This window comes from Pistacia vera, unplaced genomic scaffold (assembly GCF_008641045.1).
Source record: "Pistacia vera cultivar Batoury unplaced genomic scaffold, PisVer_v2 Contig526, whole genome shotgun sequence".
NCBI lineage: Eukaryota > Viridiplantae > Streptophyta > Magnoliopsida > Sapindales > Anacardiaceae > Pistacia > Pistacia vera.
Genome location: NW_022196364.1, coordinates 499,219 through 525,997, shown reverse-complemented (window position 1 = coordinate 525,997; position 26,779 = coordinate 499,219). Strand labels below are relative to the sequence as shown.

Below are 26,779 nucleotides of genomic sequence, written 5' to 3'. Positions count from 1 at the left end.
AACACTGATGTTCACCTCATTAATGCTGAACCTACAGCCTCCCAAAACACTAATGATACTGAACCTATAGCCTCCCAAAACACTAATGATACTAAACCTACAGTCTCTAAAAACATTGATGATATTGACCCTACAGCCTCCCAAAACACTAATGCTCTTCAGCCACTATCTCAACATACCATTGCTCTTATCATTTCAAAACCTGCTCCTCCACCACCTGCTCATTCAGAACCTTCCAAAGTTTAATGCTTTAATGACCAATGACACTTGGGTATTAGTTCCTAAAACATCAGATATGAATATTGTTGGCAACTAATGGGTCTTTAGAACCAAGTTTCATGCTTATGGGAGTTCACAAAAATATAAGGCTAGATTAGTAGCCAAAGGATTCCAACAAACTCCAGGATTTGATTACTTTGAATCCTTCAGCCCTGTTATCAAACCCTCAACTATCCGCATTATTTTTTCTCTTGTTCTCTCCAAAGGATGGGATATACAGCAAATTGATATCAATAATGTCTTCCTCAATGGGACTCTAAGTGAAATAGTTTTTATGAAACAACCTGAAGGTTTTGAGAGTTTTCAGTATCCCTTTCATGTGTGCAAGCTGATAAAGGCTCTTTATGGTCTTAAACAAGCCCTAAGGGCCTGGTTTGACAAACTTAAGCAAGCCTTGCTGGACAGAAAATTTGTGAACTCAATTTCTGACTCAAGTTTGTTCATCTACAAGGATAACTCTCAGGTGTTGTAGGTCCTTATTTATGTGGATGACATACTTGTTACTGGTTCAAACACATCATCAATTCAGCAACTTATTAAAGGATTGAATCACCAGTTTGCATTAAAATGTCTTGGATCAGTTTCTTATTTCTTGGGATTGGACGCAACAAGAAATTAAGAAGGGCTTCACCTAAAACAAACTAAATATATCACTGATCTTCTTGTTAAAACAAAAATGCAGGATGCTCATTCTTGTCCAACCCCTATGGCTATTGGAAACAAGTTGTTTATAGGTGACAGTGAGTTATTTCTGGATCCTAGTCTCTATAGAAGCACCATCGGAGCTTTACAATATTTGACTTTAACTCGGCCGGACATAAGCTTTACGGTAAATAAGCTTAGTCAATACCTTCAAGAACCTTCTGAACTTCAGTGGCAAGCATGTAAAAGAGTGCTAAGATACATCAAAGGCACTCATTTTCATGGGTTACAATTCAGACCAGTTGCTTCTATAAGTATAGAGTGCTATGCCAATGCTGATTGGGGAAGTAACTTAGATGACCGGAGATCTACAAGTGGGTACTGTGTTTTCTTAGGTCCCAACCTGATTCAATGGAGTTCTCGAAAGCAAAAAGTGGTGGCTTTATCCTCAACAGAAGCCGAGTACAGAGCACTTGCACACACAGCTACTGAACTGGCTTGGTTGGATAGCTTGTTTTCTGAGTTAGGAGTTGTCTGGAGCTCTTCACCAGTAATCTGGTGTGATAACATCAGTGTTGGAGCATTGGCAGCCAATCCTGTTTTTCATGCACGCACAAAGCATATTGAGATTGATGCTCACTACATAAGGGATCAAGTGCTAGCTAAGAAACTTTTGGTGCAATATGTGCCTTCAAAACTTCAGATTGCTGACATTTTAACCAAGCCACTATTTGCTGCTCAATTTCAAGAATTGAAAATGAAATTAAATGTGGCAGAGATAAATATGGTCAGATCAGTAGAAGAAAGAAAGAATTAACTACATTATGTTAAGTTTCAGAGTTGGCAGTTCAGAAGTGTTGTTGCTTTGTTTGCTGTTGAAGGGTTGGTTGATTGGTGAATGCAGAATTGTTTGCTGTGCAGAATTGTAGAATTGTTTGTTTGCTATTGAAGGGTTGATTGATTGGTGAATGCAGAATTGTTTGCTGTGCATAATTGTAGAATTATTTGTCTACTGTTGAAGGGTTAATTGATTGGTGAATGCAGAATTGTTTGCTGCGCAGAAATGTAGAATTGTTTGTTTACTGTTGAAGGGTTGACTGATTGGTTAATACAGAATTAGTTGCTGTGCAGAATTGTAGAATTGGCTGCTATTGAAATGCAGAATTGTTTGCACAAATTGCAGAATTGTTTGTTGTTGAAATGCAGAATTATCTGCACAAAGTGCAGAATTGGCTACTGTTGAAATGCAGAATTGTCTACACAAATTGCAGAATCTTCTTGCTGCTGAATTATAGAGTTATCTACACAAAGTACATAATTGGCTGTTGTTGAAATGCAGAGTTGCTTGCACAAATTGCAGAATCTTCTTGTTGTTGAATTGCAGAATTATCTGCACAAAGTGCAGAATTGGCTGTTGTTGAAATGCAGAGTCATAATTTTTTTTTGTCGGTGAAAAGCAGAAATACAAAATTGTTTGGAGAATTGCAGAATCTGCTTGCTGTCCAGAATTTTTTGCTGTTCAGAATTGTTTTTCATCTGTCCATAATTGTTTTGCAGAATTGTTTTGCAGCTTTGCAAGAGTTGAGATTAATCCAAGAAGAGATAGTATGAATTGAGGGGGAATGTTAGCCACAAAATGATCAGAATTGTGTTGTAGTTTTGCAAGAGCTGAGATTAATCCAAGAAGAGATAGTATGGTTTAAGGGGAAATGTTAGAAAAAGGTCATTTATGTAATTGCAGCACTTTGTTTCAAAGTGGTGTCGTTTTGGTTTACTGTCACTATTTACCTTTACTAAAGTACCTTTACTAAAGTTCAGCTTCAGCTCAGATCTCTTTCTCTTAATATAAAAGAGAAGCTAATCTCTTGTACAGTTATCAGTCGTATATACCAGATCTGCAGATTCTTCAAAGTTCTTTTTTATTCTTTCTTTCTTCATTCTTTGAAACTTTCAGATATGGTTCGTACTTTGCATGATCTCATGTGAGAGTTTTTGGGTGTGATGCATATGTCCATGTACCAAAAGAAAAGAGAAACAGGCTGGACAGTAAAACTACAAAATGTATCTTCATCGGGTATAAAGATGGGGTCAAAGGGTACAAGTTGTGGAATCCAGAAACCAAGAGTGTTGTGTATAGCAGAGATGTGCTATTCAAAGAACTTAGTCAAGACAATTATGTTCATGAGTCTGAGCAACAAGAGATAGTTCAGTTTGAGTTGTCAAAGACCAACCATAGTGCAACACAAGAAGAGTACGATTTCGATTCTGACAATGGTGAAATTGAAGCTCAACAATTTGATGAAGATGTTAAGGATGAAGTGGCATAGTCTGATTCAAAAAATGATATCCCACCTGAGCCAATTCTGAGAAGATCTACAAGAACTAGGAAGCCACATAAGTGATTCACACTTTCTACATACTCTGAAAATTCAACTAGTGATGATCCTAGTGCCATTAATGAGGCAAGAAGACGGGATGATCCAATTGAGTGGGAGAAAGCACTAGAAAAGGAAATGAGTTCTTTGCATCGCAATAAAACTTAGGATTTGGTTTAATTGCCTAAGGATAGAAATGCAATTGGTTGCAAGTGGATATTGAAGAGGAAGTTTAATGCAAATGAAATGTGGAAAAATACAATGCCAGTTTGGTTACAAATGGATACTCACAAATAGAGAGAGTTGATTATGGTGAGGTTTTTTCTCCGATGGCTAAATTAAACTCCATCAGTTGCGTGTTGTCTATTGTTGTTGCCTATGATTTGGAAATTAATCAACTAAATGTGAAGACAATTCTTCTGCATGGAGATTTGGAGGAAGAAATATTTATAAAGCAACCCAAAGGCTTTCAAGGGAAGGGTAAGGAAGAGTATGCGTATAAATTAAAAAAAAAAAAAAAAAATTGTATGGCTTAAAACAATCACCACGAATGTAATATCAGAAGTTTGACACATATGTTCTTCAGATTGGTTCCTCACGCTACAATGTTAGTCACTGCACATCCATAAAAGGTTGAACTCTAAATTCATTATTTTGACCATATATGTTGATGTGTTAATTGGTAATAGTAGGAAGATGATTGGCGTTGTGAAGCAATCGTAGGCTAAACCATTTTACATGAAAGACTTTGGGCCAACAAACGTTATTTGGGGGATACAAATAAAAAGGCATCGTGAGAAACGAAAGTTGTGGTTAAGTGAAAGATGTTGGAATTGTCGACTACTTCAGCATTAATGGGTAACGGAGACGCACTCGGGGGTCCCGCTGCCCGGTCAGCGGGCGGGTGCCCCGCTCCCCAGTGAGCAGGCGGGGGTCGCGGGGACAGCGCCCCCGAGCCCGTAGGCGGTTTTGGGCTTTTCCATGTATAACCACTGTAGGATTCCTTTTAAGTTATTAATTCCTTTTTGGGTTGGGCTTAGGAATAGAAATTCTTGTAAAACTAGGTTTAATCCCTTAAACCTAGTATATAAACATACTTTTCTCTTGTTATGGGTGTGAGAACAATTCATTCATTGTAAATGAGAGAGGTGAGGCATATTGCAATAATATTGACTCAACTGGACGTAGCCTACATTGGATGAACCAGGATAAATCGCACGTATTACTTTCTTTGTTTACTGTTTGTTTTGTTTAACTATTATTATTTTGTTCCTGTTGCTTCTCTATTTCGTTCAAAAGAGAGTACATTGAGAAAATATTGAGAATTCAACATGACAGAATGCAAGTCTGTGAAAGTTCCTTTCTCTAAAACTTCAGAAATAATAAAAAATTTCTTATTATATTATTCTATACAGATTATTGTAAGACTAAAAACTTGTCATCATAGATAATTTTTATTATTAATATAAAAATAGTAAAATGTCTGACATTTAAATATATCTGAAGGGATTGTTATCGTAAACCCTATTATGAGAATATTAGATGAATGAGAAAATTGTATACAATTGTATCCCAAAAATGCAGATTTTCTTAAACTAATCAATAATAAACAAAATACATAGTAAAATCTTTTTATTAATATGATTGGTTTATGTTAACATCTACTATTATTATTTTCAATATCAGACTTAGGATTCCAAAGGCAATTACAACTCAACAAATCCTTGAACAAACACCAGAATTAACCCAACAAAAGATTAAACGGAATCATTCCAAACAAAATCAAGCAATTGAAGTTCAAAACAAAAGAGAAAACTTCATCACTCTACATTGCAGCCTTGGTGGCCTTAATATCTTCACCAGAAGAAGAACTCTTTTCAGCAATGTTAATAACCTTCGGCTGCCTCTCCTTCTCCTCGGCAAGCTTCGGCACAGAGATCCTCAACACTCCATCTTCAAGATGAGCTTTAACATGCTCCAAATCCGCATTCACCGGCAGCCTAAACTGCCTCCAGAACTTCCTACTAGTCCTCTCAGCTCGGTGCCATTTCTCGCCCTCAACTTCCTCTTCACTCTTCCTCTCCCCGCTCACTCTCAGAACCCCGTTCTCCTCCACTTTGATCTTGATGTCCTCCTTCTTCATCCCCGGAATGTCGAGCGTGATCACATGGGCCGACGCCATCTCCTTCCAGTCGGCTCTTGCCAATGCCAGAGTTGTCTCCATGCCTTTTGAAATTGTTACGGGGGTCTGTTCCAGGATCCTGAAAGGGTTTTCTGTTGGTAGCATCATGTCAAAGAGAAAAGGCCTTCTGTATGGGATTAAAGCATTGGCTTGTGTTGCCATGAAGATGATTGCCAGCATGAGGAGGATTCTTGGGTTCGCCATTTTGCTTTGCTCTGAGATTGTGAGGTGATTATCGATGTGATTTGTTTGATATTTTTTATGATGGGAACGGAGGGAGGTGAAGTGGGTATTTATAGGTTTGATGGGGGATTCTCTGGATTGTTCTTGAGAGGTGTTTGGGAAGAAAGTGAGAGAAAATTCTAGGAGGGTTGAGAGACATGTTGGGTTGATGGGTTGCATGAATTGAAAGAGAACGTTTTCTGGAATGTTCTGGAGAAAACGTTTCATGGGTTGAAGATTTTAGTTTAAAGTGGACATGTCCTGTGGGCTTTTCAGGGATCAATATTGGCTACATAAATTTGATGGGCCAAAATCCAGTTAGTATTAGCCACTATTTTTATAATTTACCAAAAAAAAATTTCTAATAGGATTATGGAATAACAAAAAAATCCCTCTTATCACTAAATTTTAACGATAATTAAATGAGTTGATAAGTATTTGTTAACTTATAATAATGTAAATTCTAACAATTTATTTGTGATTCACTAACGGGAAAGATTTTATGTTATTTCAAAAACTCCAAAAAAAATTTTGTTATTACATCAAACCAGAGGGTCTATGTTTTAGGGTTTAAGGGCTCATGTTTTACATAAACTTAGTTTTCAATGCAAAAAAAATAAAAATAACTGAATTTTTGTTATTTAATATTAGCTGACTTCAATAAAATGTTTATCACCACAATCTAACGAGATCCTCCTTTAAAAAAACATAAAAATCTTCCTACTAGAGAGGATTATCTAATTTATAACCAGTAGTGTTTTAGTTATGTGACAAAGTTACTTTAAAAACCATTACCAAACAATCAGGGACGTAATCTTCCTGCTTGAGAGGATTATCTAATCTATAACTAGTAGTATTTTAGTTATGTGATAAAATTACTTTAAAAACATTACCAAACAATCAGGGAGGTAACCATTACCAAACAATCAGGCACGTAGCTAGGATTCTGAGTTAGTGGGTTCAAAATATCAAAGTTGTTAAATTTACAATAAAATATATGTTGTAGTAAGAAGCATAAAAAATGTACTTTTAAAAGTTATATATACCAAATTATCAATTTTACAATTATCTTTGACGATTTTTCATATTCTGAAAATGTTGCATAATTGTTTCATTGACAATTCCATTGAATATCTCTTTCTCAATATATGTAATAAAACAATAATTTAACAATTGATCTCTCATTTGATTCTGTAGTCGATTTTTCACAATCTTCATCGCAGAAAATGTTTTTTCAACCCTTATAGTTGTAATAGATAATATCAATACTAATTTCACAAGTAAATAAACCAAGTGATATACCATGTTCTTCTTTATTTGAACCAACTTTTTAACAAGAGCATCAATTTAATGTCAAAAAATCATTATAAGATCGCATATCAAGAATATAAATATCCAACCACTACAACAAAATTATTCTACATAAAAGTGCTACCGTAGATAAACGGTAGCATTTTTGAGCATGTTGTTACAGCCTGTGTTTCTAAAAAAATGAGGTTTTGATAACACTTTTTGTATATTATTAATAATTATTTAAATTTTATTGTTGAGTATATTATAGTACTTGTTTGTAGTTACAGATGATTTTAACTGAAACTTTGTAAATGCTATAAATTAGTTTTTTTTTTTTTTTTTTTTTTTTTGTAATATTCTTAAACTATAATAGCTTACTTTTTTTGTAACATTCTTAAAATGTCAAAGATTTATAATCTATAACATTTTTAAATTGCTATAGAATAATTATCAGTAAAAATATAATATGAGAAAATGAGAAGAGTGAAGTTTGATTTCTATAGAAACTTGGAGCCTGCTTTACTCCTTTGTCAAGTAAGAAATTGGTGTTCAATTGTTTACTAATGGTAAATGATAATATTGAAATCAAAACAGATTTATTATGTTTAAAAGTCTCCAAAGAAACTGTAGGACAACCATCAACATCAAAATCAGGATTACAGATTAAAGAAACTGAAGAAGCATTTATTAATGAAATTTCTAGAATTCAATTTTAAAAATGGCATGTTTATATTAGGATCAATATTAATCATGAGTTTGATATTATTACACAAGCCCTAGTAGACACTGGAGCAGATCAAAACTGTATAAGAGAAGGATTAATTCTAACAAAATATTATGAGAAGACAAAAGAAAGATTATATGGAGCAAATGGTCAACAATTAAACATTAATTATAAATTATCTAATGCTCATATTTGTATACAAAATTTTTGTATTAAAAGTACCTTTATTTTAGCAAAAGATTTAGATTAAGACGTTATATTAGGTACACCTTTTATCACTCAAATTTATCCTTTCAGTGTAACCAATAAGGGAATTACAACAAATATTTTAGGAATGTTAGTCTCAGGATTTACAGGAATGTTAAAAAATTGGTGGGATAATGATTTACCAGAAGAACATAAACATCACATATTACACGCAGCAAAAAAGACTAGGAAAGTCAAAGTAGAAAGTACTAGGCAAGTAGAGTATGAACATGAAGAAGGATAATTAAGTAATGTTTATAATACAATATTAAATTATAGATTTCTTACTTATCAAGATAATTAAGTAATTCTTATCATTTAATTATCTTGATAAGTAAGAAATCTATAATTTAATATTTAATTAATTAAAATATTAAATTATAGATTTATAGTATGATCACTTAATTTTTTATAGCATTACATTATGGTATGATCACATAATTAATTATAACATTACATAATTAAATAATTACTTAATTGATTATGACATTATATTATAAACATTAATAATTTACTACATAAACATTAGCACAATACTTAATTAAATGATTAGAAATGTAATTAATTATAACATATTAACATTACATTATAAATTTATAGTATGATTACTTAATAAATTGTAACATTATATTATAAACAAATGATTACTTAATTAAATTATTACGTAATTAATTATAACATTATTACATTGCATTATATTATGATTACTTAATTAATTATAGTATTACATAGTTAAATTATTATTTAATTGGTTATAAATTTATAACATTACATTATAAACATTAGCAATTTATTATATTATTACATTACTTAATTAAATGATTAAAAATTTAATTAATTATAACATTACATTATAGATTTATGGTATGATTACTTAATCAATTATAACATTTCATTATAAACATTAGTATATTAATTAAATAATTAAAAAATTACTTAATTACAATATTAAATTATAGATTTATAGTATGATTACTTAATTCATTATAATATTACATTATAATATGATCACATAATTAATTATAATATTATATAATTAAATGATTACTTAATTGATTATGACATTATATTATAAACATTAGTAATTTACGCAATACTTAATTAAATGATTAGAATTTTAATTAATTATAATATTACATTATAAATTTATAGTATGATTACTTAATTAATTATAACATTGTATTATAAACATTAGTACAATATTAATTAAATGATTAGAAATTTAATTAATTATAATATTACATTATAGTTAAATAGTATATTACTTAATTAATTATAACATTATAATTTACATTGTAGTATGATTACTTAATTAATTATAATATTACATAATTAAATGATCTTAATTAATTATGACATTACATTATAAACATTAGACCTTAGTAATTAATTAAATGATTAGAAATTTAATTGATTATAACATTACATTAGTGTTAAATAATTACTTAATTAATTATAACTTTACATTATAGTATGATTACTTAATTATGTAAAACATTATACAGTTAAATGATTACTTAATTAATTATAAATTTATAACATTACATTATAAACATTATTAATTTACTACATTAACCATTAGTAAATTACTTAATTAAATGGTTAAAAAATCTAATTAATTGTAACATTATATTATAAATTTATAGTATGATTTCTTAATTAATTAGAATATTACATTATAAATATTAGTACAATATTTAATTAAATAATTATAAATTTAATTAATTATAACATTATATTATAAATATATAGTATGATTATTTCATTAATTTTAACATTACATTATATTTGAATGATTTTGGTGAAGTTATTTAACGTCAACTGTGATGAATAATTATTTGTGTTTTAGTTTTGATTGAGGAATTTTATGTGAATTGTAATGAATTGATTGAATTCAAGTGTTGCTTGAAGATTAGAAGATTTATGAGTTACATTAGACATAAATGAATGAGTAATCAAAATTTGTTAGAGGTGTATTTGTAAACTTTTAAAATATTTTTATCATTTTTAAACTGATAGGAGGGTAATTAATTTTTTACAGGGTACCCAAGAAAGAAACTGGAACCTGCCTTTTAGGTTTAGTTCCTTGAATTTAAGAATCTACATTGTGCGGTTCCGGTTCCAATTCTACCAAAAAATACAAGGTACCCGGAACCCCTCATCCCTAACTGCCCAATCAAACTTTAGATAACACTGATCAATATCATATGTAGAGAAACATTTCAAACGGTTGCTGACTTGTGGAAGAGCTCAACTTGTCCTTTGTTGAGCACATTGTATAAATGATTTATTCACAGTATTCAAGCCAAGAGACGATAACAAGTTGAGGCGATTTATGATGATAAAACAGTATTAGTTACCTATGACACTTTTGAATTTTGCTACGCAGTCCAGTGCACGCTCAAATTCACTTTCTTCCAAAGCAATTGTGAATCGGCAGTAGCCAGGGATTCCAGTCCATGAACTGCTGTTGATGCATAAACCAGTTGCCTTGACTACGGCTTCCCTAATATTTGAACTGTCAAGCTTGATTTCTTCTGAGGTGGAATTTTCGTCCCTGCATCCATATTTAGGTGAACGCTTCATCTTTATGGTCTTGTTGAGATAGGCGGACGGTTTTGCCACCATTGAAATTCCACCACAAGATTGTAGCACATCCCACCCACACTTCCCAAGTGTCTGTGAAAATCAAATGAGAAAGTATTGAAGTAAATGCATTTCTCGTAAAATCCTCATGTATACTAGCACAATAATCAAACACAATTTTCACTTTTGCAAGTAGTATTCATAAAAGTCAGTGCGATGCGATGGTTGATGGGTTGACTAAAGTCAAACCAGATATCCAAAACAGTTATTACCCAGAAAGATAAAGGTGGCAATTGAAAATACCTCTTTCAAGCGCTTAGATCTGCTCTCCAAATTTCTTATTCGTTCTTTAACAGCATCCAGCAAATCTCCTGCTTTTCGTTCAGTCTGACCCAACAACTTCTTTATAGAATATTTGGCAGTGCTATGAGGTTTGCATAATCCTGGAAAGCTATTAAAGGCATCAACCAACTGAGGCTGGTTTAGAACCAAAAATCCGAATTTTAATGCTCCAGTTAGCATCCTCAGAGATAGTCCTCCAAGTAGAGACACACAGAAAGATGGGTTGCCAGAAAAATTCAGCTTTGACAAACAGCTTCCCAAGTCCCAGCCACCCCAGTACTCAACGTTGAATTCTAATCCGGAGAATGAAGTATCAATCACAACTCTTGCCCCAAATTTTGCACAAATAGTTAATATATTTTCCATTTCTTTGTTGCTGTAAAGCCAGCCAGTAGGGCTAATTGTTGGACCACAAAGGTAAAGCCAAGGCTTCTCTACAGTCTCAAGTGCTTTGGTGAGTGCCTTCTCTGTCAACTTAAAGCCTACTTCAGCTTCAGTAGGGATATTAACAATGTTTGCTTTCAAAAATTTGGCTGTAGAAACATAATTCCCGTTAGATCCAGTGGGGAAGCACAATGTTCCACCTTCTAGAATGCAGCATAAGACCAGCTTATTAAACAGAGCTTGAGAGCAGTCTGCATATATAAATTCTGAATAGCTATCAGTTGGGAACCCATAATTGCTCTTGATAAATTGTCTGATGCTGGGAGTGACATCAAGTTCTGACTCAGACATGTTTTGTCTTGCAAAACTTTCAAAGATAGCAGCTTTGACTGGGGAAGGTATGGGCAAGAAGCTTTGGTCTACATCCATGTGAATCAAAGAACACTTCGGTGTCTCATTGATTGACAATTCAGCACTGTTAAGCACTGAGATGGCTGAACTAGAAAATCCGATCATCTCCGCTGATTTGACCTTTTCACACTCCCTCTGAAAGGATTTAGCGAAAATAAAATTCATAAGCTTACTTCATGATCTGTGGAGTAGATCAAATAAATGCTTAATCATAACATGTAATAACATAATCAACAAATAAAAATAATCATCCTTATCAAGGATGAGTTAGCTACAAAGGAAATATTATTTAAATACTCAGATATTATTTATACACTGTTAGGATCCCACATTGAAAGGGAAAATGGTAGACATGTGGGTTATAAAAGCTTGGGCACCCTCCCTTGGCAAGCCGGTTTTCCAAGGAGAGTTCTACCCAAACCCATGAAAGACCCATGGCCCAGCCCAAATTGTTGAGTTATTGGAGTGGGTTCCTATCAATTGGTATCAGAGCATGATCCTGCGCCTATGTGGCAACGCACGCGTGGCAACGCACGCGTGGCAAGCTGACCTTGGGCCCGGGCTGCTACCCCGAGAAAGGGCATGGAGGCCCGAGGGAAAGGGGATCCGCGTAGTCACCCAGGGGTAAAGAGGCCGACGAGGGTAAAGAGGCCGACGTGGACGTCGGTTGCAGAAGCGTGGTGGAATGTTAGGATTCCACATTGAAGGGGAAAAGGGTAGGCATGTGGGTTATAAAGGCTTGGGCACCGTCCCTTGGCAAGCCGGTTTTCCAAGGAGAGTTCTACCCAAACCCATTAAAGACCCATGGCCCAACCCAAATTGTTGAGTTATTGGAGTGAGTTCCTATCATACACATCATAAGAATATGTTTCTTTAACAAAAAAGAAAGAGAAGGGGATAACAACCTCTGCACGTGGATGTCGATCAGTGAGCTGAAAAGCCAGAAGCTCATGGAAAATACAACCGTAATAGTATTGACTTATCAGTGCAGTATTCCCTTCTAGAACTTCCAGTGTCTTAGACAAGGCCTTACAGATAACCCCTTCTTCTGAAATGACAAAAGCCACTTCTAAATCTGAATAAACCTGGAAACAAGTGTCCATATACCGTTAAAAATGACTTCTCAGAACTAAAAAGCTGAAAGACAAATTATGAGAATGAATCTTGAAATTCATCTTACAGCTGCACAGCTGGATCAAACAAATATGAATCTTCCTCTTAAAATGAAGACAATTAAATACCTGATTTTTCAGAAGACCGCATACAATTGCAGCATGGGAAGGCAGAGAATTTCCTGCAAGATATTTTAGGACCCCAATGGAACTTGGGAGGCTGGACAGTTCAAAGTGATCAGAGATATCCAAGAAAAGACGAGATCCTGTTTCTCTTGTGACATCCAAGAGGTGCACAAAAGCTGAACTGGTAACAGCCTCAAAATTAGCAATTCCAGAAACTACCACCTGAGGCTTCAGCTTCTTTATAAGCTCCACCATCAAATCTGACTGAGGTGGTGCTTCAATTACTGTGAGTACATCTTCTGAAGGATTTTCAGTTTCTGTACCCTAAAAATAGGATATAAAGGTGGTCATATGGCAAGAATAGACAACATTCTGAAAACAAAAAGTAAGAGAAAAAGTCTCTGATCCATGATTCTAGCTAGGACCGACAATAGTACTAATAACAACAACTATAAGTTCTGAATGCATTAGAAATGTCACTATGGAAACTTCTCTACTCCATGACTCTACCCTGATAAAATCATAAATCATCTCTTACTTAAATAGATGAAGCTATCATCGATTCCAACACCCTTAAATGCCAACAATAAAGTCCAGTTTCCCAAGTAATTGTCATCAAAGTTTCAAACGCACATCTTGTATTATCTTATACCATCACTTTCTTGAAATGATGCAAGCTTTTGAACTATGAGAAAAGAAGATAGGATAAAAGCATCAGAGATTGGTCATACCTTAATTGTTAAACTTGTTAGCCATTGCCTGGGCAGGTGTCGAGTTAGATGTTCATCAACAATTGCAAGACGAGGTGAGAATAATCTGAGAGCACTCTCAATTGCCACAGCCCTTGATGGGAAGACAACAACATTCTGGAGTGGGAAGTGGAGAAGAAAAGTCAGAAAAATGAGGATCATTTCACTCATCTCGAACACGAAAGAAACACAAGTTAACAAAGCTTTTAACTCTGGCAGCATTCTCAAACTAAAACTTACAACCAAAGCGAACAATAGTAAGTATAAATTATAAACTTGCAGGTCCCCATGTATTCTACAGCATTCTCAAACAGCATAACACAATGCACATACAGTATAATCTACAGAAAAGACACATCTAACGGTCAACTTAGAGGAGACATAGCGCAAAAAGATATAAACAATCAGGTAGAATCACATTACAGTTTGTCCAACAAATATAAGAATGAACATCAACCAATATCCCTTATCAAATGTATATATTATACTCTCATTAATCAACTAATACATAGAGTTTCAATATGCTGAGGACTTCCATTATAGTTTCTCTGTTAGAGTAGAAGCCAAACAAGTCAAGTAATATGACAGACTAAGTTCACATGCAAAGACCTCAAAAGAATGCAATCATAAACAACCTAGTTGTAGGCTTAATAGCATCTAGAACAGAGAACAAAGACACAACCTGTCCAATGTGTATAAACAAGTATGCAAACAAAAAAATAAATAAATAAAAAATTCACATACAACATCTGTAGATAATCAACTAGTAGTGAACATTTTCTCACATCAGCACCAAGGGGAAAATGGTGGTATGTTTTCATGAAGTCTGCAATTAGATTACAAAATCGTCTGCTTCCAGCTGGTGGCTCATATGGGAAAAAAGAACGCTCTTTCAGAACACTGGCAAGATAAGCTAGGAACGGAATCTTCTCATCAGCAACAGAGTCATCATCAAAAGATAAATCTAAAGAGCTTCTGATCTCGTGGAAGCCATTCTTAAGAAACTCAAAAATTTTCTTAACCTGTCCATTCATTCAAGTCATCATCATTGAAGATCATTTTACCAAGTAAAACAACTTTTTACTTTATTCTTATACAAGCATAAATGAAGTGAAAACCTGGTTTGGTTGACGAAGTTGACAACTGTAAACTGACAAAGCATGAGAGATGCATCCACCAGCCTTTCCATAAGCCCAGGCTGTTCGAGCACAAATAGGCTGATCTCCAGAAAGCCCCATGAAGAACTCAAAACGATGTGGATTGCTCTTCTCAATTTCCACTAAGGCTGAGATATCTGTGTCAGCAGCCTGCAAAAACACATTTTAAGAGGACAGGATATTGGATAGAGAAATGATTACTGGAAAATATAATTCGGTTGCCTGAAGAATTTTAGTCTGCCAAAGCTTGTTCACACAGAAACCACGGCGTTCAAACAAGCGTTTACAAACAGCTTGTCCCGGACGACCTCCCATGTTGAAGATCATGATTCCCAAAGGTTTGATGACAGCTATTCCTTCCTCAACTGCCCTAGCAATCAGACCTAATCCAAACTGGTCCTCAACAAAACCCTACGAAGCAAGAAACAAATATAAAGATTTTAGTAGGAAATGAAACACAAATAGTGCATCAATCATTAATGTCTCAGTCGTCACTTGCATTGCTCAGTCTTTTTGAAAAGAGGAGGGTGAGCATCAGTAATCAAAGTGCTTTTAGCCTATCAAATAGGAGATATATTTTATAGTCATCAATACGGTTTAATACATATGCATAACATAATCATCATTATTGATTAAGAGGTTCTCCATGGCATCTCAGATGTTTATCAATAATGTAAAAAGAATCTCTTCCAACCTGAAGTGCACAATAGTTACTCAATGAATACAGAAATTCCTCGCTTGCATTTTCAGTGATCATCTTCGACATTGCATCTGGATTGGGGTTAAGAATCTGCATCAATAAAACAGAATGGGGCAAATAGGAGTCAAAATAATGATTGAGGACACGTTAACCGTCCAGCTTGATGCTGGATAGAATAACTTCAACAAAATAATACACTGGATAATGTCATAAGGGCTGCAGTTCATGATAATACCTGGGGTATGCATCCAACAATTCGATCAAGCTGAATGTCATGGTCTCTACAATAAGCTAGGAGATCAGATTCATGAAACTCCACCCTATCCAATAAAGTTTTCTTCTCTGCATCATAGATGGGCTGACCTTTCTCATCCAAAGCATTTAAGTACAAGCTTATCCAAGAGATCTTTATTGATCTGGGATTGATATCAAGGCCATATACCTGCAACAGGAACATTTAGACACCATAATGAACTGCTAAAAGGTTCTTTTTATCAACTGCTACATAGAAATCTTTAAAACTAAAACAGAGGTGAAATTCACCCACTCCTTTATGTATATTTTTCTAAATAGATATGATATGCAGTAAAACACCAAATTGTGGTGCTAATATATTTATACACACCAACAAGATCTTGAAGTCATAAATATCAAGATGACCTAGTAAAGGGATAAAACATGATCAAAGAACATCTAAATGTAGATGTAATCGTAATCTGTCATGTGGGATTAAGACAACAAATAACAAACCTTTGAAGGCAGCCACTTCTCAGCTATGGCAATGGTTATCCATCCATTTCCACAACCAAGCTCAGTTACTGTCTTGTCCTTGAAGATAGAGTCCGGATGTCTATTTAGTCCTTCATAAAAAGTAAATGACCAGTCTTCTGGGATAAAAATGCTAGGGATCACCATCGTTGTCAATTTTTTTCTTCCCTGGTAACCTGTACTTGGCAGAGAAGTGTGTCAAGAAGAAAATCCAACAACCATGATAAAACCTAACACAAGGAGTCAAGAGAAAAATGATCTGTGGATTTCGTGTTAGCCAAAGGAGATAATGCTTGATAAATCTAATCAATTGACACTAAAATTATGAACAAGTCAATAGGCTACCAGGGATAAAGTTGGACGTGGGGGGATTTTAATGGTTGTTAAACCTTTTACAAAGGACAACCATGATGTTGCAGATTAGCACAAGGCACACAGAACGTATAGGCAACCTCCCCTTTTAATGATTAAAGAAAGCTTAAGAAATGTTGGTTAATTGGTTGCGTATGTATGTGCAGAAAATTGACTATACAACCAGGTGAACTTAAAAATAATTTGAATCAAGATATAGGAGCAAAATTAGTGTTACTGTCTAAAGACAATCGATATGAGTATTTGAAGTTTGTTCAATCAACTTCAGTCATACAATGATACATATTTAAACATCCAAAATCATTAAAAGGTTACTCTTAGTAGAAAATGAAATTAAGTTGAACAAAGTTCAAGCATAGTGAATTAGATTAACAGGTAATCACAAATTACAAATATTACCCACAAAAGAAATTCACTCTACCTTATTTAAGCACATACATTTCAATTTTCATTAACCAGGATGGATTTCATTTTTAATTAACTTCGTATTATGTAAACAGTCCATATCCACTCTCCAGATTGTGCGAGTATGGCTTTGGCTTCAAATTTAAAAAATTAAATCAAGTGGGTTCAAAATTTAAAGTGACAGCGATCTGGTTCCGTTGGACAGTCCAAAAAACAGTGAAAAGAGAGGGATAAAAAAACAAAAAAGACTCTGAAAAAAAGCAAAATCTCATTCTGGGCACTCAGACTAAGAAGACGACAAAAAAACAACTAGAATAAGCTAAAACTTCGTTTTTCGTTTTCTTGAAAACTGTAGCACAGAAAAGGATGGGGCACGCAAGATTTCTTAGGCTTCCTCATTGGTTGCTCAGAATAACCACTAAAAGAATAAAAAAAACAAAAACTACACCGACCACAACCTTCTTTTGTTGACTAAAAACAAAAAAGATAATAAGAAATGTTCACCAGAAATGTCTCAAAAGATACAAAATATCACTAGAAAATTTCACATTATTTATGGTAACAATTAAATGCTGCACCTAACTAAAGCAAACTCTCTGAGATACTTGACCAGGTTCCTACCGCCGAGAGTTTCATACAATTTATAAAAAATTTCATAAAATTCCAGCAATGAAACGATGAAGATCACTGATTAATGAACATCCGCTAAATATCAATAAATTTCAAAATTTTGACCCATTAAAAAGTGAAATTTATGAATAAAGAGACTTCACATTCATCAAATAACTCTTAAAATATATAAATCATACAAAAAGATCTCAAACTAACTTAGTTTAAATCAAACAATTGCTTCCATCAAGTCAAAAAGTCACCCAAATCAACGACCAGCAAACAAACACTTCTTATTCACAAAACTAAGACCGTGAACAGTGTAAAATGGAGCGAACCTTCATACTGGTCCAAGACGATGTCTTGGATCCGAAAATGATACTTCTCGAGGCACTGGTCGGAGTCTCCGACACGTTTCTGAAGATCCGCGAGAAAGATCCGAGCCTGAGTCCGAGTACTGGGATCCTCCAAGCGCTCCAGAACTAACCGGAAGAGTCCGTACGCGGCGTCACCGGAGGTCTCGCATTTGCTCAGTAATTCCTCCACCGAACCGATCGCCTCCATGTTCTCTCCGGTGGGTATGCAAGCAAGGTACAGTGCGTACTTTTAGTGAGAGAAAGTATAGAGAGAGAGTGAGAAGTGAAAGAGAGAAGGAAGAGAATACACACTATACAGTGCGTACAAGCTTGACGCTTGTTGCTTTGTTTGTTTGTTTTGAGTTGTTTGGTCTTACGAGGGAGGGTATTTATGTAACTTCCAAACCGATAACAATTTTCATAAATTATTTTTATAACCTTAACGTGACAGTTTGTAAGAACCATATGAAATATGAAACATGTTGTGAATTGATCAATTACAAATTCTTATGTCAAAGTTATAAAAAAAGGTTTATGAGAAAGAATTATTGGTGTAATATTATTTTTCGTGTATAAACTAACTTGGATATTGCTTTCCAAGTGCATATTTTTATTGGTTTCTAAGAAGCGGAATTTTTTATTATATTTTCTTTTTAAAAATCAGAATAAATAAAAAAATATCATATATAAATCGTGACGTATTATATCATTTTCTATGGTAAGTTGAATTCGCTTATTAAACTAAAAATAAATTAATATTCAAATCATTTTACCGATGTGATATAAGATTTCTTTGATTAAAAATTCAATCATACAAGTGATAAGTTTGTAAATTTATTTATTATAATAACGATTGATTTTATGAAATATTTACATGAATTAATTTTACCATTTCACTTAATTATGTGACAAAAAAAAAAATCAGTTATATCTTTGCTCCGAAATCACTTAAAAATTATATAAAATAATTATTATATAATTTCATCACGTTAGTAAAGCGAAGTAATGAGTCTCACTCTTATAAATATTTTGCAAAAAAGTGGAAAAATAAACGAGAGAATCTCACGATCATAGTCAATAATAAAAAAATATATCAGATAAAATAAAAAGTATTTTATTTATTTATTTATTTTATTTCGTGTTAGGTGAGAAAAAGCTTCTTTGACTACTATTATTTTATTGAGGGTAAACCATTGTAGCAGTTTTGAGAGGTTTTTAATAGCGGTTTTTAAAACACCCAACCTATGCTTGGGAGTTTATTTTCCAAATGTTCTAACAGTTTTTTTAAATGATAAATTTACATAAATACCTATAAAGTTAAAACACCCTCTCTTTTGTTTAATTAACTTTGATAAATATGGATATTTGTGTTGGCTAACCACCGTAGGTATTTGTGTCAGGCTGATTCACTTGCAATGTGTTCTTCCATGACAGTGGTATTTCTCTTAATTCTAGCAATGGTTGGTGATCCTGCCTTCTTGCACTCAGCAATTTTTTATAGCAAGAACTTGCTGAATATCGCCCTTTTCCGAACGTTGGTCGAGTTTATAACTGGATTGTACACTGTAATATCACCGAAGAGTGAATGGTTAGCCATCATTGTCGTCGTGATAGGCTCCAGTGTTCCATTTCTCATGAAATTTTTGCACTAGAAGTCTTCCACTTCAAACCTTCTTGTTATAAAATATCTCAAGGGAACAATGAAGAAACCCGTAATCACCTACAGCCCTGGAAGAAGGCGTTCAAATCTTAGTTATGGATACAGTCAAGCCAAATCACCTCACTGATACCAATCTATTTGATATAATAATTCTGTTTTCTTGTTTTACTGTCATGCACCCTTCTCTAATCTTTCTTTTAGGATCTTGTTTTAATAAGTTTTATTAGTTATATATTTGTAAAATATAATTTAGATTATAACATGATTGCTAATTTATTTTCTTGTGAATTAGCGATTGCAAAGGGATTTGTGTGCAGCAGCAAAAGATTTGTGTGCAGCAAAGGGAGTGAAAAGGGTTTTTTTTTTAGATTAAATTTATAAACCAGTCAAAACACCCGATTTGGGGTGTTTTGTAAACCCCTCAAAAATACACTACACTGGGTTTTTAAACCAGTCAAAACTAGCCCATTAAAAATCTGACAAGTGAGGGTTTTTAAACATCTCAAAACCAGTCCAATTAAAAACCCCCCAAAACCAGTGAAAAAAAAACTCTCAAACAGACCCTAAGTGGCAACAAGGCCGATGAGTACATGTTTGACAAAGATTCTAAAGTGTCCTTATTTATATTTTATATTTAAGTAAACATAAGGGTTAGTGCTTTTGAAAAGAATTATTTAAAAAATAAATAATAAAAATTTAAAGCCTTCATTAATTTATTATGATATTATTAAAAAATCCACCCACCAAACCCCACTCCCGTTGACCCTACCAATCTTTGGCAATCACACGATTATGGTTTACGCAGTTGTCCCTCTCAAGTCAAATTCTTATCAATCCCAACTACTAAAGTTCAATCTTTCACCACTAAAAGATTAATCGACATTCCCTCTTCGAAAGCCCGAACAATCTGAATCAAGTTTGATTTTTGTTCACTACTAAAATATAAATTTGGTTAATAAAATGATATTTTAAGAGTTTATAGATGAAAAAGTGTTATTAAACCATTATTTAGGTGGAAAAAATTCGATAACTCAATTATTATATGTATGAAACATGTGCATTCTTTTAAATAATTCAAGTCTCATATTTAAAAAGGGTTAATGACATTAATTCCTTTGAGCTTATATAAATTACCAAAAATTCTCTTTAAATTTCAGAAATTACATAAATTTCCTTGCCATTAAGTTTTAAATGTTAAAATAAACAATAGAAGACAATTTGATAATATTTACAAATTCATAATAACGTAAATTTTAAAAACTCAATATTATTTTCTTAAGAATAATGAGATTTTTATTATTTTATAAACCTCTGGAAAACTTTTGTTATTTTATCAAACCTAAATATCTTTAACCCTATTAATCATTACAAGTGAGTAGTTAATATATTCATTTCTTTATAAAATTCATTTCTTTATAAATTAAGAAATAAGCTAATACAAATATTTTGACACCTGAAAGGAGGAAGATTCAAATCTAGAGATATTATTTTCATTGGTTAAATATATTATATTATAATTGAAAGAGATTATAAAAACTCAATTGGATCAAGTCAACTCTTATGTTATCAACAAATCATCATTTTCATGGCACTAATAATTAGAGAAAAAAGGCACATTGGACCACACTCTACTATAAGAAAGATCCATGTGTGTTGATTTAAATAACATAACACTCCCCTTTATATATATATATAATCTGTTTGGTTAATGACTAAATTTCTTTAAAATTCAAAGCTCAAATATAATTTGCAAGATTTTTTTCTAATGACAAGAACAAAAAAAATTTCTCACATGAGAACGTCATAGTAAATAAAATAATGTCTTTTATTATATTCTTGCCATCAGGAATGAATATCCATATTTAAAATAAATAAAGCCCTTCAGAGACTATATATATATTACGAGTTAGAATTATTTATAAAATATTAACTTAAAAATAGTTGTCAACTTGGACAACTTGTTTCTATCTTTTTCTTTTTGTCCACTTAAAGTAAAGCATAGGAGACTTAAGAGGAGCCAAGCAAGGATGCTCAACTTTTATTAATTGCTTGTCATGGTGATATGTTGAATCCTATTCAACTACAAAATTTTAAGTCCTTATTTGTGTGGATGCTATCACCTTTCCTTTTCCTATCCATAATTGGTTTAGACTTCACCATATTTGGCCTTCTATCTCTTGATCCTTTCTATCATTTATTTCACATGCTTTAATAGTTTCGTATATTTTTTTCAGAGATGGCAAATGGATCGCTTTGAACTCCGAAATGGATCACTTTAGAACCCGTATCCACCTGTAACATGATTCGGGTTTTTTTTCCATCTTCGAACCTGTTTTATTAAATGAAGGTAATTTGGATTTTGGAGCTCCAAACATGGGTTAAATTGTCATTTAATGTTAATGACCTAACTAATATAGGTGAAATATGCCTCAATTATACATACATACATACATACATACATACATACATACATACATATATGTGTGTGTGTGTGTGTGTGTGTGTGTGTGTTAGAGTAGGTGCACTAGAGCCAATGATTCAGCTCTTGTAAACTCATTTCGAATCAATGAATAAAAGGCATCGCTTATTTATGAGCGCACACACACACACACACACATGTGTGTGTGTGTGTGTGTGTGTGTGTGTGTGTTAGAGCCAATGATTTAGCTCTCGTAAACTCATTTCAAATCGATGAATAAAAGGCATTGCTTATTTATGAGCATATACTGTAGCATCTATTTACTATGCATAAATAAAATAGTATATATCCTTAGATTGGAACCAGTGACGAGATAATTAAGTGTTATAAATCTTAATTGTGAGAACCATATGGGCACAAGATGACCCTTCTTAAACTTTCCGTAGTCATAGTATAAATTTGATCAAGGAAACAGATTATACGGAGAGACTATCATCGCGTTGAACGACCCTATCGAAAGGTAGTGACATATCTCACATGTCAAGGTTGTGGGCATTAACCTGGTGCAACGCATGGGTGTTTGCTTTTGCAAGTACACTAGATTGATTCATCAGAGGATTCCACATGAGATGGTAAACCCAATGTATGTGGAATATATCCTCTTACAGATGGTGGTACATGTAGTCCTTCGACTTGAGATCACTAGAGTGCCGTGTGAAAAAAAAGAAAGAAGCAATACAAAGAGATTAGACTCTTGGATTGTAACGCCCACATAGAGGTACGTAATTTAATTTATGCTCTTATACCCTCAGTTGATTTTTTGCAAAGGTTATTTTAAGGAAAATGTGAAGAAAATGCCTTAAACTTGCATTAAGGGTAAAATGGTATTTTCACTCAAAATTAGTTGAAAAAGTGGGGAGTGAAAAGAGATAGAATTTCATAGAGAATGCAATAAAAATGAGGGCATTATGGTAATTGATTAAAGGACATAGATGGAATTTTAAAGAAAGTGCAAGGGCAAAATGGGAAACTAATATATATTTTTATGTTATATCAAATTGAAGAGTGAAACCCTAGCCACTCTTACCTATTTTCACGCCACTTTCACCTCCATATTCTCTCAAATTCTTCAATTCTTCTTCAAAGGAAATTAATAGGTTTTGGGTATTTTTTGTGTTGATTTTCAATCCCAAGAAACTTTAGGTAAGATCCTTGCACTAAGAAGTGATTTTTCATTTTTAAAGTGTTGAATTTTAATTGTTTGTTCTCATAGGATTTAAGAAGAAGATAGTTTGATCAAAGAAGATTGTTAAAGGGGTTGGATTGCTCATATCAAAGGTAAGTAAATCCCACCCAAGTTATGATTTGAGAAATCAAGTGTGTAGAGATTTTACATATATGTATATGTTTATGATTTTGAGAATTGTTGATGAAATTGATGAATTATTGATGAGTTTGATGATTATTGATGAATAGAATTTAGCCATAAGAAGTGGTTTTGGTTGTATGATGATTAATTGAAGTTTGGTTGAAGTTAGAAAGAGTTGAGTAGAATTTTTGGGAGTGTATTATTTTGGACAGGTTTGGTAATTGTTTAAGGGAGTTTTACTCCAAATATTGGTGGCTTGAGAAAGAGATAGAAGTGTAGTCAAATTAGAGTTTGATTATGCATACAATATGTTTGACGAAATGTCCAAGAGAAATGTATGCATGAGTTTTATTCATTTATAAATTGATATGAGTTTGTAGATGGTAGAGAAACTTATTTTTATGCTACATGGCATCCTTGCATTTAAACATTTGCATTTAGAAAGAATTATAAGCATTAAACCATCTACATGCATACATATTCATAAGAGCATGAAAAAGCACTAAAATGTGTTAAAGAGAAAATAGAAAGAAATGAGAATATTAAAGATATTCAAATCTGAAATTTTAGTTAAAGAAGTGTAAAAAGATGAAAAGGAGAGAAGGCTGTTGCGATGGGGAGCCCTTGAGTGACATAGTCCCACATGCACGCCACCTTTAGTGAGCGGCCTCAGAATTCAGAAAGAAGAATTGTACAGTCTGTTAGAAGTGCGTGTGGATGAGGACTGTACCCAGAATTAGAGAATTCACTCACACGGGCAAGGCTCAAAATCCATGCCTCAACCGAGTCTGATCGGCAAGAAAAGAAAGAATATAAAGAAAGAAAAGAAAGAAAGAAAGATTAGAAAGAATAGAAAAGAAAGAAAGAATAGAAAGAAAGAAAGACTAGAAAAGAAAGAAAGAAATAAAGAAAAAGAAACAGAAAAACAGAATAAGAAAAATAGAAAAGAAAATGCATAATCTATGCATTTGTGCATTTGCATCATGTATATGCATAATACCATGCTCATTATTATGAGTAGTGAGAAATTAGAAAATTGAGAGAAAAACAGTGAGCAAAACAGAGAAAGAATGAGAAAGAATAGAGCAAGAATAGAGAAAGAACAGAGAAAGAACAGAGAGCAGAACAGAGAAAGAATAGAGAATACTTGGGAACTGAGTGGTAAGGAAAGAAAATTCAAGATTTAAGTGACAGAGAGAGAAGGGTAGCATAGTGGGTTTACTTACTAAGCAATTAGTGCTCACTCCGTTGTTTTCAATGTTTTTGCACGTAGTAGGTGAGTTGCGGTCACTCGGAACATCACGTAGTGGAAGGGTTGGGCTACACTGTCAAGTTGCTATTTTGAGTATATTTTGTAAATATTTGTATATAAAGAAAAATTAAATTTGGGCCCATACTTTATTACTTGTTTATATGTGTATTTTCTTATACATATTTTTAATGAGTTTTATTGATTATTTTACGAGTATACTAGCTAGAAAGAAAGTATTACACGGATGAGACTAAGCAGCCACCGACCATTCCGACGCGCCCCTATTGATGTGACTTGACACTAGCCTAACATCATCTCTTTTAGAGATTATCAGAACGATGGTGATTGGTTACATCGAGAAGTACACTATGGCTATGGTGAATCAACAAAGGATTGATCACTCCTAGTTATAGGAGATCTTATCTCGGCGAGATATTAAGTTAAAAAACTACGACCTCAAATCCGTGGCCACGGTGAAATCGAGTTGGTGCTCGAATCCAATAGTCGTTAGATTCAAGAACCAAATATAGAACATGTCAAGGTAGCTTTTGAGGTAGCCACTATTTCTGTACCTCCAACCTTGATGAGATTAAAGACGATGAAACGGATCAAATTGCATGGTAAACATACCGAAGACAAGGTAAGCCTAAATCGCTGATTCTTTACTTATCGAGGAATCATGATGCCTTGTTAGAGGTCAATCTTAATTAGTGTACGAAAACACTAATTACTTGATACTTAATTAGTTAGCGGGACACTACCGGCAAAGTGAAGAGTCTTTGGGTCACACAGATAGAAAGTATTTAAGTGAGAAACGGAAATGGAAGGACAATCTTGTCCTTAGGCCAAAAAGGGTATTTCGGTAATTTGGGAGTCCAGGGGCATTTTCGTCATTATGGGCGAAAAAGGCACTTTGGTAATTTTGCTAAAGGGCCATTATCCAATTTATTGGGAGAATTTTTAGCAAAATTGGAATCACATTAAGTTTAATTAATATGGAGAATATATATTTAATTAAATACATATTAAAACTCATATATTAAATATGATAAATATATATAAATATATACGGATTAGAATATGTATTTGTACAGGAATTAAATAAACAGGAATATTTATTTAATTAGGATTCATATTTTAGGAGAATATCTTTAAGACATATTCTATTTCCTTATATCAAGGATTGTAATCCAATTCAAATAAAGATTGTAATCCATAGGAATTAAGGATTTACGATCCTTATTGGACTCTTATTTGGGATTGTCTATATAAAGGGGAATTGGGTTTTATTTTAAGAGAGCTAATAATCAAAAGTTAATTTTGCAAATTAAAGAGCAAAATTAACTCTCCAAAAAAAAAAAAAATCCTAGCCACTAACCCTAGAGAGAGATATTCTCTCTCTAATCTGCCACCTCCCTTAAGTCCTTTGATTGATCTAGTAGTCAATCCTAGGGTGATCTTGAGCCTACCTTCATGTGGATATTGACAGACTCAATCCTACATTGGATTGATAGCGACTAGTACGAAAGATCTAGAGGAGGAGCCACCAACGGAGGTAAATCACATAAACTTGTATGGTTAATCTTTATGTTGATTAATTTAGTCGAAATTGTGATCTTTGGTAAGGGAATAGTGCCATGGCAAGAATAAAATTTTGTTGTGATTCCGCGCGTGCCATGACACGATTCCTACACACACACACACATACAACCAACGGAGGTAAATCACATAACCTTGTATGGTTAATATTTATGTTGATTAATTTAGTTGAAATCGTGATCTTGGGTAAGAGAATCGTGCCATGGCAAGAATAAAATTTTTGTGTAATTCTGCATGTGCCACGACACGATTCCTACACACACACACACACACACACACACACATAATTCAACAAAATTATTACAACTTTATGAAAACACACCAAATTCTTATACCTTTCTTTCATTGGTTTGATAGTGAAAAAACAATCAATGTCCAAACAAAAGCAAAACAGTGGAAAATCACAAGAGGAAAGGATATTGAAGAAATAGAGTCAATTC

The 26,779-nt window shown here is 33.3% G+C and overlaps 2 protein-coding genes across 2 annotated transcripts; both read right to left on the bottom strand.

Moving 5' to 3' along the window:
* Positions 1-4,920: 4,920 nt before the first annotated feature.
* Positions 4,921-5,849, bottom strand: LOC116107085 (22.0 kDa heat shock protein-like). Its single transcript, XM_031393377.1, has one exon. The coding sequence runs from the start codon at positions 5,680-5,682 to the stop codon at positions 5,122-5,124; it is 561 nt and encodes a 186-aa protein (XP_031249237.1). The 5' UTR covers positions 5,683-5,849; the 3' UTR covers positions 4,921-5,121.
* Positions 5,850-9,990: 4,141 nt separating this feature from the next.
* On the bottom strand, positions 9,991-18,248 carry LOC116107076 (methionine S-methyltransferase). The gene is made up of 12 exons (XM_031393371.1): positions 18,023-18,248; positions 16,281-16,474; positions 15,766-15,972; positions 15,525-15,620; positions 15,053-15,241; positions 14,792-14,980; positions 14,459-14,695; positions 13,656-13,790; positions 12,928-13,248; positions 12,592-12,771; positions 10,853-11,821; positions 9,991-10,642 (listed from the first exon to the last, which is right to left on the bottom strand). The coding sequence occupies exons 1-12, from the start codon at positions 18,246-18,248 to the stop codon at positions 10,316-10,318; spliced, it is 3,270 nt and encodes a 1,089-aa protein (XP_031249231.1). The 3' UTR covers positions 9,991-10,315.
* Between the last annotated feature and the right edge of the window lie 8,531 nt (positions 18,249-26,779).